The 12317-nt window shown below is 35.9% G+C and overlaps 1 protein-coding gene across 1 annotated transcript; it reads right to left on the bottom strand.

Annotated features, from left to right (window-relative positions):
• Nucleotides 1-2549: 2549 nt before the first annotated feature.
• Nucleotides 2550-12317, bottom strand: macc1 (MET transcriptional regulator MACC1). The gene is made up of 5 exons (XM_073847362.1): nt 12225-12317; nt 9407-9573; nt 6478-8528; nt 6210-6398; nt 2550-4038 (listed from the first exon to the last, which is right to left on the bottom strand). Exons 2-5 carry the CDS (start codon nt 9522-9524, stop codon nt 3835-3837), a joined length of 2562 nt encoding a protein of 853 aa, XP_073703463.1. The 5' UTR covers nt 9525-9573; nt 12225-12317; the 3' UTR covers nt 2550-3834.

Raw genomic sequence — 12317 nt, forward strand, 5'->3', positions numbered from 1 at the left:
TTCTCAAGAAACCTCTCTTTTATTTGGGTCAGTGCTACTTAAACCTAATTTGGTCTTCAGTTTGCAAACTTCACTCTAGATAACCAATCAGATAGCTCTAGTCTCTCCTCATCACATGCTGAGATTGGGATTGGGTCAGTGTTACCTAAAATAACACACTAACTGCCCATGGGCTGTGGGACAGAAGACCATTCAATTAAGTCCAGAGATTTGAACATGAATCACATTAATATCATAGAGATGTGAGATGATTTGTAATCGTCCAATAATAATGAAAGAGTATGTAGAGGGATAGTTCATCCAAATTTCTTAAAGATTGGGGTTCATTCCTGTAGAATACTTAACCTTTTCCTGGGCTTTTACAGTTATTAGTACTACATAATCACAACTTGGTAAAAGGCCAAAAACAGCTTAGTCAAACTTTCAGAGGGTGACACTGAACAATGAAACTCTCTGCAGGATAAGTCCTAGGTAAACATGCAAGTCAAATAAGCTACAGATACCAAAGTTAAGGGTGAAGGGCATTTTGATGTGCTAGCATGTTTGAGAAGGTTGGGCATTTGAAGAGACTATGCTTGTGTGTGACTGAGAGTGCTTAAGATCTCTAAGCAATAGAACATAGTTTTTTGAAGTAGCCTACTTCAGATAGATTCTTCAGATTCTAGCATGGCTGAAGGCTAATGAGCTTTATAAGTACCCTATATTGTAAATGAGGCTGTGACATTGAGGTCACTAGAGAATCCACTCGTGTCCACATAATGGCATCATTTTGAAATCATTGAAACAAAGTGACAGATTTGAGGCTGAGTTGCACATCACTGCATTACTCAGCAATGCAATGCAGATATTGGACCCTATGATTCCCACAATACAGAAAACACAGATGGAATCGCAGAACCCAGTAAGAAAAATAGAATTTACTGTATTAGGCTTCAGAATGTCACGGAATTTGCCAAATTTTGGAATACAAGTAAATGAACACATACAGGTGCATCTCAATAAATTAGAATGTTGTGGAAAAGTTCATTTATTTCAGTAATTCAACTCAAATTGTGAAACTTGTGTATTAAAAAAATTAAATGCACACAGACTGAAGTAGTCTTTGGTTCTTTTAATTGTGATGATTTGGCTCAAATTTAACAAAACCCACCAATTCACCAAATTAGCCAATCTCAACAAATTAGAATATGGTGACACGCCAATGAGCTAATCAACTCTAAAGACCTGCAAATGTTTCCTGAGCCTTCAAAATGCTCGGTCAGTTTGGTTCACTAGGCTACACAATCATGGGGAAGACTGCTGATCTGCCAGTATTTAGAAGACAATCATTGACACCCTTCACAAGGAGGGTAAGCCACAAGCATTCATTGCCAAATAAGCTGGCTGTTCACAAAGTGCTGTATCCAAGCATGTTAACAGAAAGTTGAGTGGAAGGAAAAAGTGTGGAAGAAAAAGATGTACAACCAACCGAGAGAACCGCAGCCTTGAGAGGCTTGTCAAGCCAAATTGATTCAAGAATGTGGGCGAACTTCACAAAGAATGGACTGAGGCTGGGGTCAAGGCATCAAGAGCCACCACACACAGACGTGTCAAGGAATTTGGCTACAGTTGTCGTATTCCTCTTGTTAAGCCACTCCTGAACCACAGACAACGTCAGAGGCGTCTTACCTGGGTTAAGGAGAAGAATAAGAAATGTTGTTGCCCAGTGTTCCAAAGTCCTGTTTTCAGATGAGAGCAAGTTTTGTATTTTATTTGGTAACCAAGGTCCTAGAGTCTGGAGGAAGGGTGGAGAAACTCATAGCGCAAGTTGCGCAGTCTGTGATGATTTGGGATGCAATGTCATCTGCTGGTGTCGGTCCACTGTGTTTTTTCAAAACCAAAGTCACTGCATCCGTTTACCAAGAAATTTTAGAGCACTTCATGCTTTCTCAAGTTTCACAATTTGAGTTGAATTACTGAAAAAAATAACTTTTCTATGACATTCTTATTTATTGAGATGCACCTGTAAACATAATCTCTAGAACTGCTTCAAGAGTTATTTTATGAGCATTTTAATGTTACTTTTAAGAAAAACTTTAGTCATATCATATACAAACAGAAACTTAAAGGTCTTCACAGCAACCCATCAAAATAAAAGTTCGGTTTATCTTGAAGAAATTATGACAGAAATATATTACTTAATATAATGATACTACTACTACTACTACTACTAAAATTATTATTTTTTTGTTTATAAAAATCAATTAATTATAGATGTATTTGATGAAACCATTAAAATGAAATCCAGAAAATTAATGGAAAACAAAATTAGAAATGAATTCAATTTTTTAAACTTAATTGTTGTTAAAATAAGTCATGATTTCAATCAATTAGACATGTTTTTTTGTTATTATTTTTTTAATTTTATCATTTAAAACAGAGCCTAAAAAAATAAAAAAAAAAAAATAAAACTGAATTTGAGAAAAAATTATTTCAAGGTCTTTCAAACAACATTTACTGCAAGTGTGCAAAAGAATTTAATCTGCAAAAATTTAACTGGCTTGAATAGATTTATTGCAGAGAAAATACTGTATGCAATGAAATATGTCACTGTCATTTGATGACGAATGTATGGAATCCTGTTTCCATGACTAAGTTAAAAATAAAAAAAGAATTACAACTTTTTTTTCTCACAATTCTGACTTTTTCCTCACAACTGTGATTCTACATCTCTCAATTCAGACTTTTTTTCTCAGAATTGTGTGATATAAATGCAGTTACAAGTTATAAAGTTGTAATTTGGTGATATAAACTCACAACTGCAAGAAAGTTAGTTCAGATTTTAAGTAATAATGTTAGAATTGTTACAATTCTCACCTTATAACATGCAATTGCAAGCCATTAAGTCTGAGCTTAAAAGTCATAATTCTGAGAAAAAAATCTAAATTGCGAGATACAAACTTATATTTGTGAGGAAAAACAAGTCAGAATTGTGAGTTAATAACTCGCAGTTGCAAGTTTATATCATGCAAAATCTTTCAAACCACATTTACTGAAGTAATTTCAAGATTAAAATACATTTTTATTAACGTTGCCCTTTATTATAGAGCTCCTTCATGAAATAAATGGTTACATTAAGTATTATAACAAGTCTCAAAGTGTATTAGCATTAAAAAATACAACAGATTTTTAAAGACTTTTCTAACACAGGAAAGGTTTGCAATTATACAAGGACCCTTACTCTTAAACACTGTATTAGTACATTTAAAATGACAACTAGAAATACACAATATATAAAAATAGATTAATACAATCTTCCAGTATTTTACATTATACTTGAATATAACAAAGATATGACGTTTAACCTAGTATAACAGTACATCGTGAAATTATCAATATACACTGACACGGACGAATAATGAGTCACATTCCAAGAGGGCCAAAATGCATGTAACACTTACACCAGATATTCCACATACGGCTTCAAATATTAAAACGTACTGATACAGATACTTACAGTTTAGCACTGCTTAACGAAAACAAAGAAAAGAGGTAACCTTGAGGCAGTTCATCTAGAATGAAAAAGTTTCACAATTAACAAACAAATCTCCATTTCCCTTTCCACCAGCAACCCATTGCATAAGGGACTTAGTAACAACTTTTAAGAATCAGATAAGATTTCACAATTTCATTGTCACAGTGAATTCCACATGAAAACAACACATATAATATACGGACAGGTATACAGTAACAAATATTCAGTACTTCAAATGCATCAAAAATATGGCACAGCTATCAGTACGAACTCGGCAGGATCACCTCAATATGAAGTGCAGGCGCTCCAAGAGTCGTCTCCTAATCTCTGAGGAAGGCAGATGCCCTTAGGACCTCCATGCAGTTTACGGTGATGAGAGCTCCAGTAATCTGTCTCCACTGTTTGGTCACTGGGCTCTTCATCTTATCCAAGGCCAGGTGAAGGTCCTGGATCATATCCCTGTAGCCGTCCCCATACCGCTTACTCCAGGCATACAGGAAGTCATATGCAGGCTTCCACATTGACTATTGAATGAAGTCAAATAAAAAATGAAATTTAATGAAGTACATTTAAATGCTGACATGTCAAATGGCATGACTGCACTGTAAAAAGTTTACCAGTTTCAACTTAAAAACTTAAGTTTAGCAGCTGCCTTAAGATTGTAAGTTAAATCGACTCAAGTCATTTAAACTCACAAGTTATATCAACTCATTTTGATTGTAATAAGTTAAAATGACTTGTAGTTTTAAGCTGATTTAACTTAAAAACTTAAGGCAGCTGCTGAACTTAGGTTTTTAAGTTGAATCTGGTGAAAACTTTTTACAGCGTAGGATTGCACAAAAGAATATCATTAGCAAAAATTGAACTGGCTCGAATGGTCGATGTATAGAAGCCTGTTTCCACCACTGAATAAAAATTTAGATTTAATTTAGAGATAATTGTGACTTTTTATCTCACTGTTCTGACTTTTTCGCAGTTGGGATTTTACATTTCACAATTCGGAGTAATAAAGTCGGAATTGTGAGATATAAACTTTTTTCCCCTTAGTATTGTAACTAATGTTCACACAATTCTGACTTTATAACTTGCAACTGCAAGCTATTAAATCAAAAAGTCTCAATTCTGTGAAAAAAAATCTCTCTCAGAATTGGATATTATATATATAAATATATATTTATAAGGAAAAACAAGCCAGAGTTGCAAGTTTATATCTTGCAATTCTGACGTTATTTCTCAATATTATGACTTTGTAACTCGAAATAGCAAGTTTATATCATGCGATTCTGAGGGGAAAAAAGTCTGAATTGTGAGTTACAAACTCGAATTTATAGGGAAAAACAAGTCAGAATTGCGATAAATAGTCTGAATTGCGAGAAGTAAAGTCTGAGAGAAAAGTCTGAATTGTGAGAAAAAGGCAGAATTGCAAGAAAAAAAAGCATTGTGAAAAAAATGTTTCTCAGAAAGAGAAAAAAAGTCTAAATTGCTATAAGTAAAGGCAGAGTTGCGAGAAAGAAAAAAGTTTGAATTGCGAGAAAGTCTGAATTGCTAAAAAAGTCAGAATTGCGGGGAAAAAAGTCAGAATTGCAATAAAGTCAGAATTGCAATAAATAAAGGCCGAATTGCAATAAATAAAGACCGAATTGCAAGAAAAAAGCCAGAATTGCAGGGCAAAAAGTCAGAATTGCAAGAAGTAAAGTCCAAATTGAGAGAAAAAAGTCAGAATTGCGATAAATAAAGTCCAAATTGTGATAAATAAAGTCCAAATTGAAAAAAGTAAGAATTGTGCAAAAAGAAAAGTCAGAATTGCAAGAAAAAAAGTCAGAATTGCAAGAAAAAAAGTCTGAATTGCAAGAAAAAAAGTCTGAATTGTGAGAAAAAAAAGTCTGAATTGTGAGAAAAGTCTGAATTGTGAGAAAAGTCTGAATTGTGAGAAAAGTCTGAATTGCGAGAAATAAAGTGCAAATGCAAGGAGAAAGTCTGAATTGCGATACATGCCGAATTGCAAGAAAAAAAGAAAAAAAGTCTGAATTGCTATAAGTAAAGGCAGAGTTGCGAGAAAGAAAAAAGTTAGAATTGCGAGAAATAAAGTCTGAATTGCTAAAAAAGTCAGAATTGCGGGGAAAAAAGTCAGAATTGCAATAAAGTCAGTATTGCAATAAATAAAGGCCGAATTGCAATAAATAAAGACCGAATTGCAATGAAGTCAGAATTACGAGAAAAAAGTCAGAATTGTGAGAAAAAAGTCTGAATTGAAATAAAGTTCAAATTAAATGTCTCGCAATCGCGGGTTTATATAAATTGCGAGTTTATATCCCACAATTCTGACTTAATCTCACAATTCTGACTTTACTATTTATAAATCACAAGTTTATATCATGCAATTTTGAGAATAATTATATAATCAGAATTGCGAGATAAAAAGTTATTACTTTTTTTTTATTCAGTGGCGGAAATAGACTTCCATATGGCAGTGACGGTAAAATCATCTGCTCAAATAAAACAATTCTAGGTTTCAAAGGGTAACTACATGCACTATCTTTTATACAAACTTTTGCAAAAGTTAGAGATCCATCCGTGTTGGATATATAGGTCGCCAAAGACCCGAATATGTAATAATAATAATTGGCAAAACATCCATGCATTTAAGAGTTATGATTGAAAAAATGTTACTTTTACATTTTTGATTTTAGCTTACCAGGGTACTAACTTCTCCATTTTTCCCTTTGTGTGGTGCCTCATAAGCAGCAATCTGGGCATTGGAGAGCTTCCAGAGTTTCTCAGCAAGTTCCCTCCATCGCACTCCCAGCTCGACTGCTGTAGATAGAATCACTATATCCTGGATGAGATGGGCTACTACACCTTGAACATCCATCTTTAACAGCCCCTGAGAGGAATACAAATCATTAATAAAACTTGTTTCCCTCAAAATGTTATTGTAGACATTAATGTACATCCATGCATACCATGATAAGCTCATGCTGGAACTTTTTCTTGATCTTCTCTGCGTGACAGTCTTCCTTGAGCTTTTCTAAAACACAAGCCACCTTCTCTGCCTCCGTTTCAGCATGTCTCCTGGAGATGGCATCAATTGAGACTTCCGAGTAACCAAGAGCCTCAGCGAAGGTTCTCCAGCACTTGACGTGCTCTGTGACCAGGGTTTGAATAGCAGAGTACATGTAGGTGAGTTTTTTAAAAGGAATTGTCATATTGTCCAAGAGGACTGATGTGGTGAGATTAATTCCAGTGAGGTCGATGACTTGATCCTTGGTTATGATCTTTAAGTTCTTACAGTGCACCAAGCCAACTCTTCCTCGAAGAAAACCAATGTACCACTCCTTAACCTTCATCTGACCGACAGATCTGACCGTTTCCTTAGAAAGCAAAGCAATTGTATCACCTTTGAAGTATTCTAGAAGATATTCCACTCTCGGTTGTCTGAGAATCGATTTCATTGCTACCCCGTACCAATGCAAATCCACAGATCTGTCCTGAAACTTCTGAGTAAGGATCTCTGGGATCGATTCCTCAGGAATGGCCGTGGAACGAAACACTTCCCTCTGTCGATCTGCTCGCCTGTGGTTGTGTTTTTCTGATCGGAGAGGAGCAGCTTCAGGGGAGGCAACACAGAAATCTCCTAAAGTGAGATTGTTTGGATCCTTCACCTCAATGTTGAGTTTGAAGGGACTCATTTCACCTCCACTCACCTTGACCAGATCTAATGGTAGATGGAGCACTTTTCCACCTTCAAGCTGCTCTTTCTTAACCTCTTTAGTCAAATCCACTGGTTTTACTTCGAAGTTTGAATCTAACACTCTAGAAGCAATGTGGAGATCTTTAAGACCATGTGGGTTGAACTGATTCTTTCCCCAAAGCTCCAAGACAACAGGGGGCAGGTTCCTGTCACCCCTCTGGATATCAGAGAAAGGGAGCCTTGGTGGAATATTATCATGGCTTGACAGGACCAGCACCACTTTAAGCAATGGGTGTATGTGCTTGGGACCGTAGATGGCCACCTTGATATTGCGTTCCAAGTAATCCCATACTGACATAGCAGGTGGCTCCAAAACAGTGGCCTCGGCAGCAGTTATGACATACATGTGTGGTTTTAAATCAAAGAGCTTCATCTGTAACACGTCGTTGTATATGTAACAGTCTTTTATCTTCTGATAAGGTCCCTCTTTCCTCTGAGACACTAGACCCACAAATGAGGTCAAGACGTGGCTTGTGGGGTCACTTTTTACTTTGGCAGCCATTCTCATCTCTATAGAAATGCCCCCTGACATATTATGGTTACTGAGGTTGACTTCTAAAAGAGGGCTCAGAGTTGTGGTGTAGTTGTTGTTTATTCCAGCGGGAGGATCGAGGAGAACTTTGAGGCCGATTTCTTGGATTTCACCTGGTGGGACGTGTCCCTGGGGAATATGGGCAGTAATATTGGATTCTGGCAACTGCACAGAGCCTCCGTTGTGGTCGATCTTGCAGAGGATTTGAATGTCTGTGGCTTGAGTCTGGGCCCATCCAGGACTTTGTTTCATTAGGCTCAGGTCCAAACAGGACCTGGTTAGCTGCCTATGACTCAACCAAGCCATTTTGTAAGCTTCCCTGTCATTCTTCAACCACTCAAAATCAGGATTCAGAAAGGATTCTTGAGACTTGAGTCTCATCGCCCTCTTGTCTTCCTTCTTCTCAAGGCTGTCAAGTATATCCGAGGCACTTCTCCACCTTCCAGATCGGTTTAAATTGTTTTGTCTGGGTGCTAAAAGATGGGCAAAGTTTGTTTCATCTGAGGATGTGCTGAGCGAGTCCTCATTAATACTGTCAAACAGAGATAAGGGATCCTCTTTCAGCATGGACACTCCAGAGTCGTAGGTGCTGGCATCGACAATTTCATTTAAGAATGGATTTGACCTGACCAGCTGATTCCAGAAGGGGTTGGTAGTTGTTTTGGGATTTTCAATTTCTTTCGGTAGGACAGGCCACTCTGATGTTTTTCCAATCTCATAACCATAGCCCCCTAAGAGAAGAGAAAATGTCAAATGTCAGGACAGCCAAAAAACTCAATTCTAATACATATACACTACCAGTCAAAAGCTTTGGAACAATAAGATTTTCAAGAAGTCTCTTCTGCTCATCAAGCCTGCATTTATTTGATCCAAAGTATCACAAAAACAGTAACATTTTGAAATATTTTTACTATTTAAAAAACAACAGTTTTCTGTTTGAATATATCTTAAAATGTATTTTTTTCATGTGATCAAAGCTACATTTTCAGCATCATTACTCCAGTCTTCAGTCACATGAAATGTGACCTTCAGAAATCATTCTAATATGCTGATTACTGTTATTATCAATATTTAAAACAGTTGAGTACATTTTTTTATTTCTTTGATAAATAGAAAGATCAGTATTTATCTGAAAATAAAAGCTTATACACTATACCATTCAAAAGCTTGGAGTCAGTAACATTTATCATGTTACAAAAGATTTCCATTTCAGATAAATGCTGATCTTCTGAACTTTTTATTCATCAGAGAAATTGTTTTCAACATAATAATATAGGTTTTTTGAGCAGCAAATCAGGATGTTACAATGATTTCTGAGGGATCACGTGACTGGAGTAATAATTCTAAAAATTCAGCTTTGAAATCACAGAAAAAAAAATACATTTTAAAATATATTCAGATAAAAAAACAGTTATTTTAAATAGAAACATATTTTAAAATGTTTCCATTTTTCTGTACTTTGGATCAAAAAAATGCAGGCTTAGTGAGCCTTTTTTTAAAAACATAAAAAATCTTACTGTTCAAAAACTTTTGACTGGTAATGCATGTTACGAAAAATGGATAGATGGATAAAATAGTTGGCAGAGAGAGCTCATTTTAGCATACTTACCATGAAGGTTATTGTTGTTGATGGTCACATTTTCATCAATATCTATCAGCGTCCCTTCCGATCTACTCCGAAGTAGAGTCCCTGCACGACTGTTTGACTTTACCTTTGCAGCTGCCATTTTGAATGTCCAAGATCAAATGACAAAAGTCTTGTCTCTATTGTCAAAACTATTTAAAAAGAATAAACAAGTTAATATACATTAAAAAAAGTCTAGTTTTTAAAAATAAGTTTAAGTTTTTAAATCACAGCAGCTTTGGTTCAGGATGGATTTGAAGCATTTTCGCTGTATAATGTTCTTGAGTTGGTCGTGTTTTCACAATGCGTCATCAATCGGTGGCACTAAATGTGAACAGTCCCACTGAACCGAAACAAAACTCACATATTTTGTTAATTATTGCTGCCGAAAATGGTCAATCATTGTCATGTTTTGGGCTGTACTAATCAGTCGGACCAGAAAAAAACATTTGGAGTACTATAGACTGCCAAAAGTTATAACAAATCAAGGAGTAAAGTGCAAAAAACCATCTGAGGAACAAAAGATGTTTCTGGTTGGCCAAACTGAACCGGGATTTTCAGGGCAAGAATCTTTACAACATGTTTCTGCTTATAATTTCCTGTAAGGTAGGTGAACTATTAGGCTAATATCTTAATTAATATTGCCTGTATGTATCTTTCCTACCTGTAGGAGCCATACATCGTAGGAGCCATACATTTCTTCTTTCCTTCTATACTGTTGTGTATGTGCATGTGCGGTGTGACGTCATTTGTAACTATGGCACCGTAAGGGGGTTTGGTGTGTATATTAGCGTGTGTGTTCACCTGTGGGACATGGCGGGTTGTTTGGAGCATGGCTGCAGGGTGAGCATGGGGAAAAACTTTCTTTTGACCGTCACTACTGTCAATGGCGTTACTACCATCATTATGTGTTTCTATGCGCTGTTTGATGCGTCTTCCCTTGACTGAATGCATCTACCAAAGTAAGTGATTGGTGTTTGTTCTTCTGCTGGTGAAACGGAGTAATAAAAATAACATCAGATGTAATGCTTCAGTGTGACGCGTCTTTAGTATAATCTCTTCGTGTCTTAGCCTGCTGCGGCTTTTATATTGTTATTTGAGAATACGCCGCTACACTACCTATTTACTTAAGTTTGTCAAAATATTGCGCCACTTCCTGCTAACTAAATCTTTCTCTATATGATTTAGCAGCTTCCACGTTTTTTTTTTTTTACCATGGTTTAGACAGCATAAATTAGCCGAACAATGTATTCAGTAGTATATTATGATTATCCATGCAATCTATGCTGTTGTTTACATCAGTGTATATCACCAATATGACAGAGCATCCAGTAACTAAATCGTGAGATAAGTGCAAACCCTCTATTGGAGATTATTGTATTATGTATGCTTTTGTAAAGATGTAGAGAATACTGTTATTCTTTATGGAAGTCAAAAACTATTTCCTTGGTTTTGTAACTGAAACGTATATAAATCATATATATTGACAGTCATTTTCCTCAACTTAAAGGAGTAGTTCACTTTCATAACAAAAATTGACAGATAATGTTTCCTTCTTCAGTCGTAAGGACATTTTTTTTGAGGAAAACATTTCAGGATTTCTCTCCATGTAATGGACTTCTATGGTGCCCCCAAGTTTGAACTTCCAAAATGCAGCATCAAAAGGCTCTAAACGATCACAGCCGAGGAAAGAAGGGTCTTATCTAGCAAAACGATCGGTTATTTTCTAAAAGAAAATTACAATTTATATACATTTTAACCTCAAATGCTCGTCTTGTCTAGCTCTGTGTGTACTCTGTGTAGAGATGAAAAAGTATATAAATTGTAAATGTTTTTAGAAAATAACCGATCATTTCGCTAGATACGACCCTTCTTCCTTGGCTGCCTTTGAAGCTGCATTTAAACTGCATTTTGGAAGTTTAAACTCAGGGGCGCCATAGAAGTCCATTATATGGAGAGAAATCCTGTAATGTTTTCCTCAAAAAAAAAAAAAAAAACAATTTCTTTATGACTGAAGAAAGAAAGACATGAACATCTTGGATGACCAGAGGGTGAGTACATTAGTTATAAATTTTTGTTATGAAAGTGAACTACTCCTTTAACATTCCATTTTTATGTGTTTTTTGAATAATTTGAGTGAAGCATTGTTTATTTAAACAATAAACAGACGTTTACAAATAAATAATTCAAACCTTATGGTTAAACGATGAGTCAATCAATGTCTCAATGAGTCAATCAGTGAAACTCCCCTTGTTGTTTTGAATCATTTTTTCTGTCGTAAGTCTCTGAATGCTGTCCAGTATCCTCTCTGTCCTGTCTCCGGCAATGACTCATTATAATACGTATTATGCAGTGGTAATGCATGAAAACAGGTCAGTCTTGTCTGAATATCAGTCTCTTTTACAAAGCTTTGTCTCGGTGGTGAAGGGCTGAGAACTCTATTCAAATCAACACGCGCTAACACGCCCTGCATCCGCCACGTCACTATACACCTGTTTGTTTTGTAACGCGTGCAAACGTCATTCTGTATTAAAAACATAAACGTTCTATTCAACTAAAAGTTTCTCTATTAAATAAATACATGTTATAATTTAATGCTGAGCCTATTAAAACGCCACAAGAACACACATGTCATGCTCTAGGCTTGCCTACTCCAACATGCACACACAAACTATTTAAATCATAACACGTGAAAGACTTGATGTAGTCAAATACTTACATATCTTCAGATATATTAATGCTTAGGTTAGCCTTTACAGCCTAAATAAAATATTTTTAAACTATATAGACTTAAAACACTTACCTGGAACATGGTAGTTTTCCCACTCAGTCCTTATGCGAACTTTTTAATCGTCGGGGAGTGTCACCAACTGTACACCTTCCACTTCTGTGTGCC

This window comes from Garra rufa, chromosome 9 (genome assembly GCF_049309525.1).
Source record: "Garra rufa chromosome 9, GarRuf1.0, whole genome shotgun sequence".
Taxonomy (NCBI): Eukaryota; Metazoa; Chordata; class Actinopteri; order Cypriniformes; family Cyprinidae; genus Garra; species Garra rufa.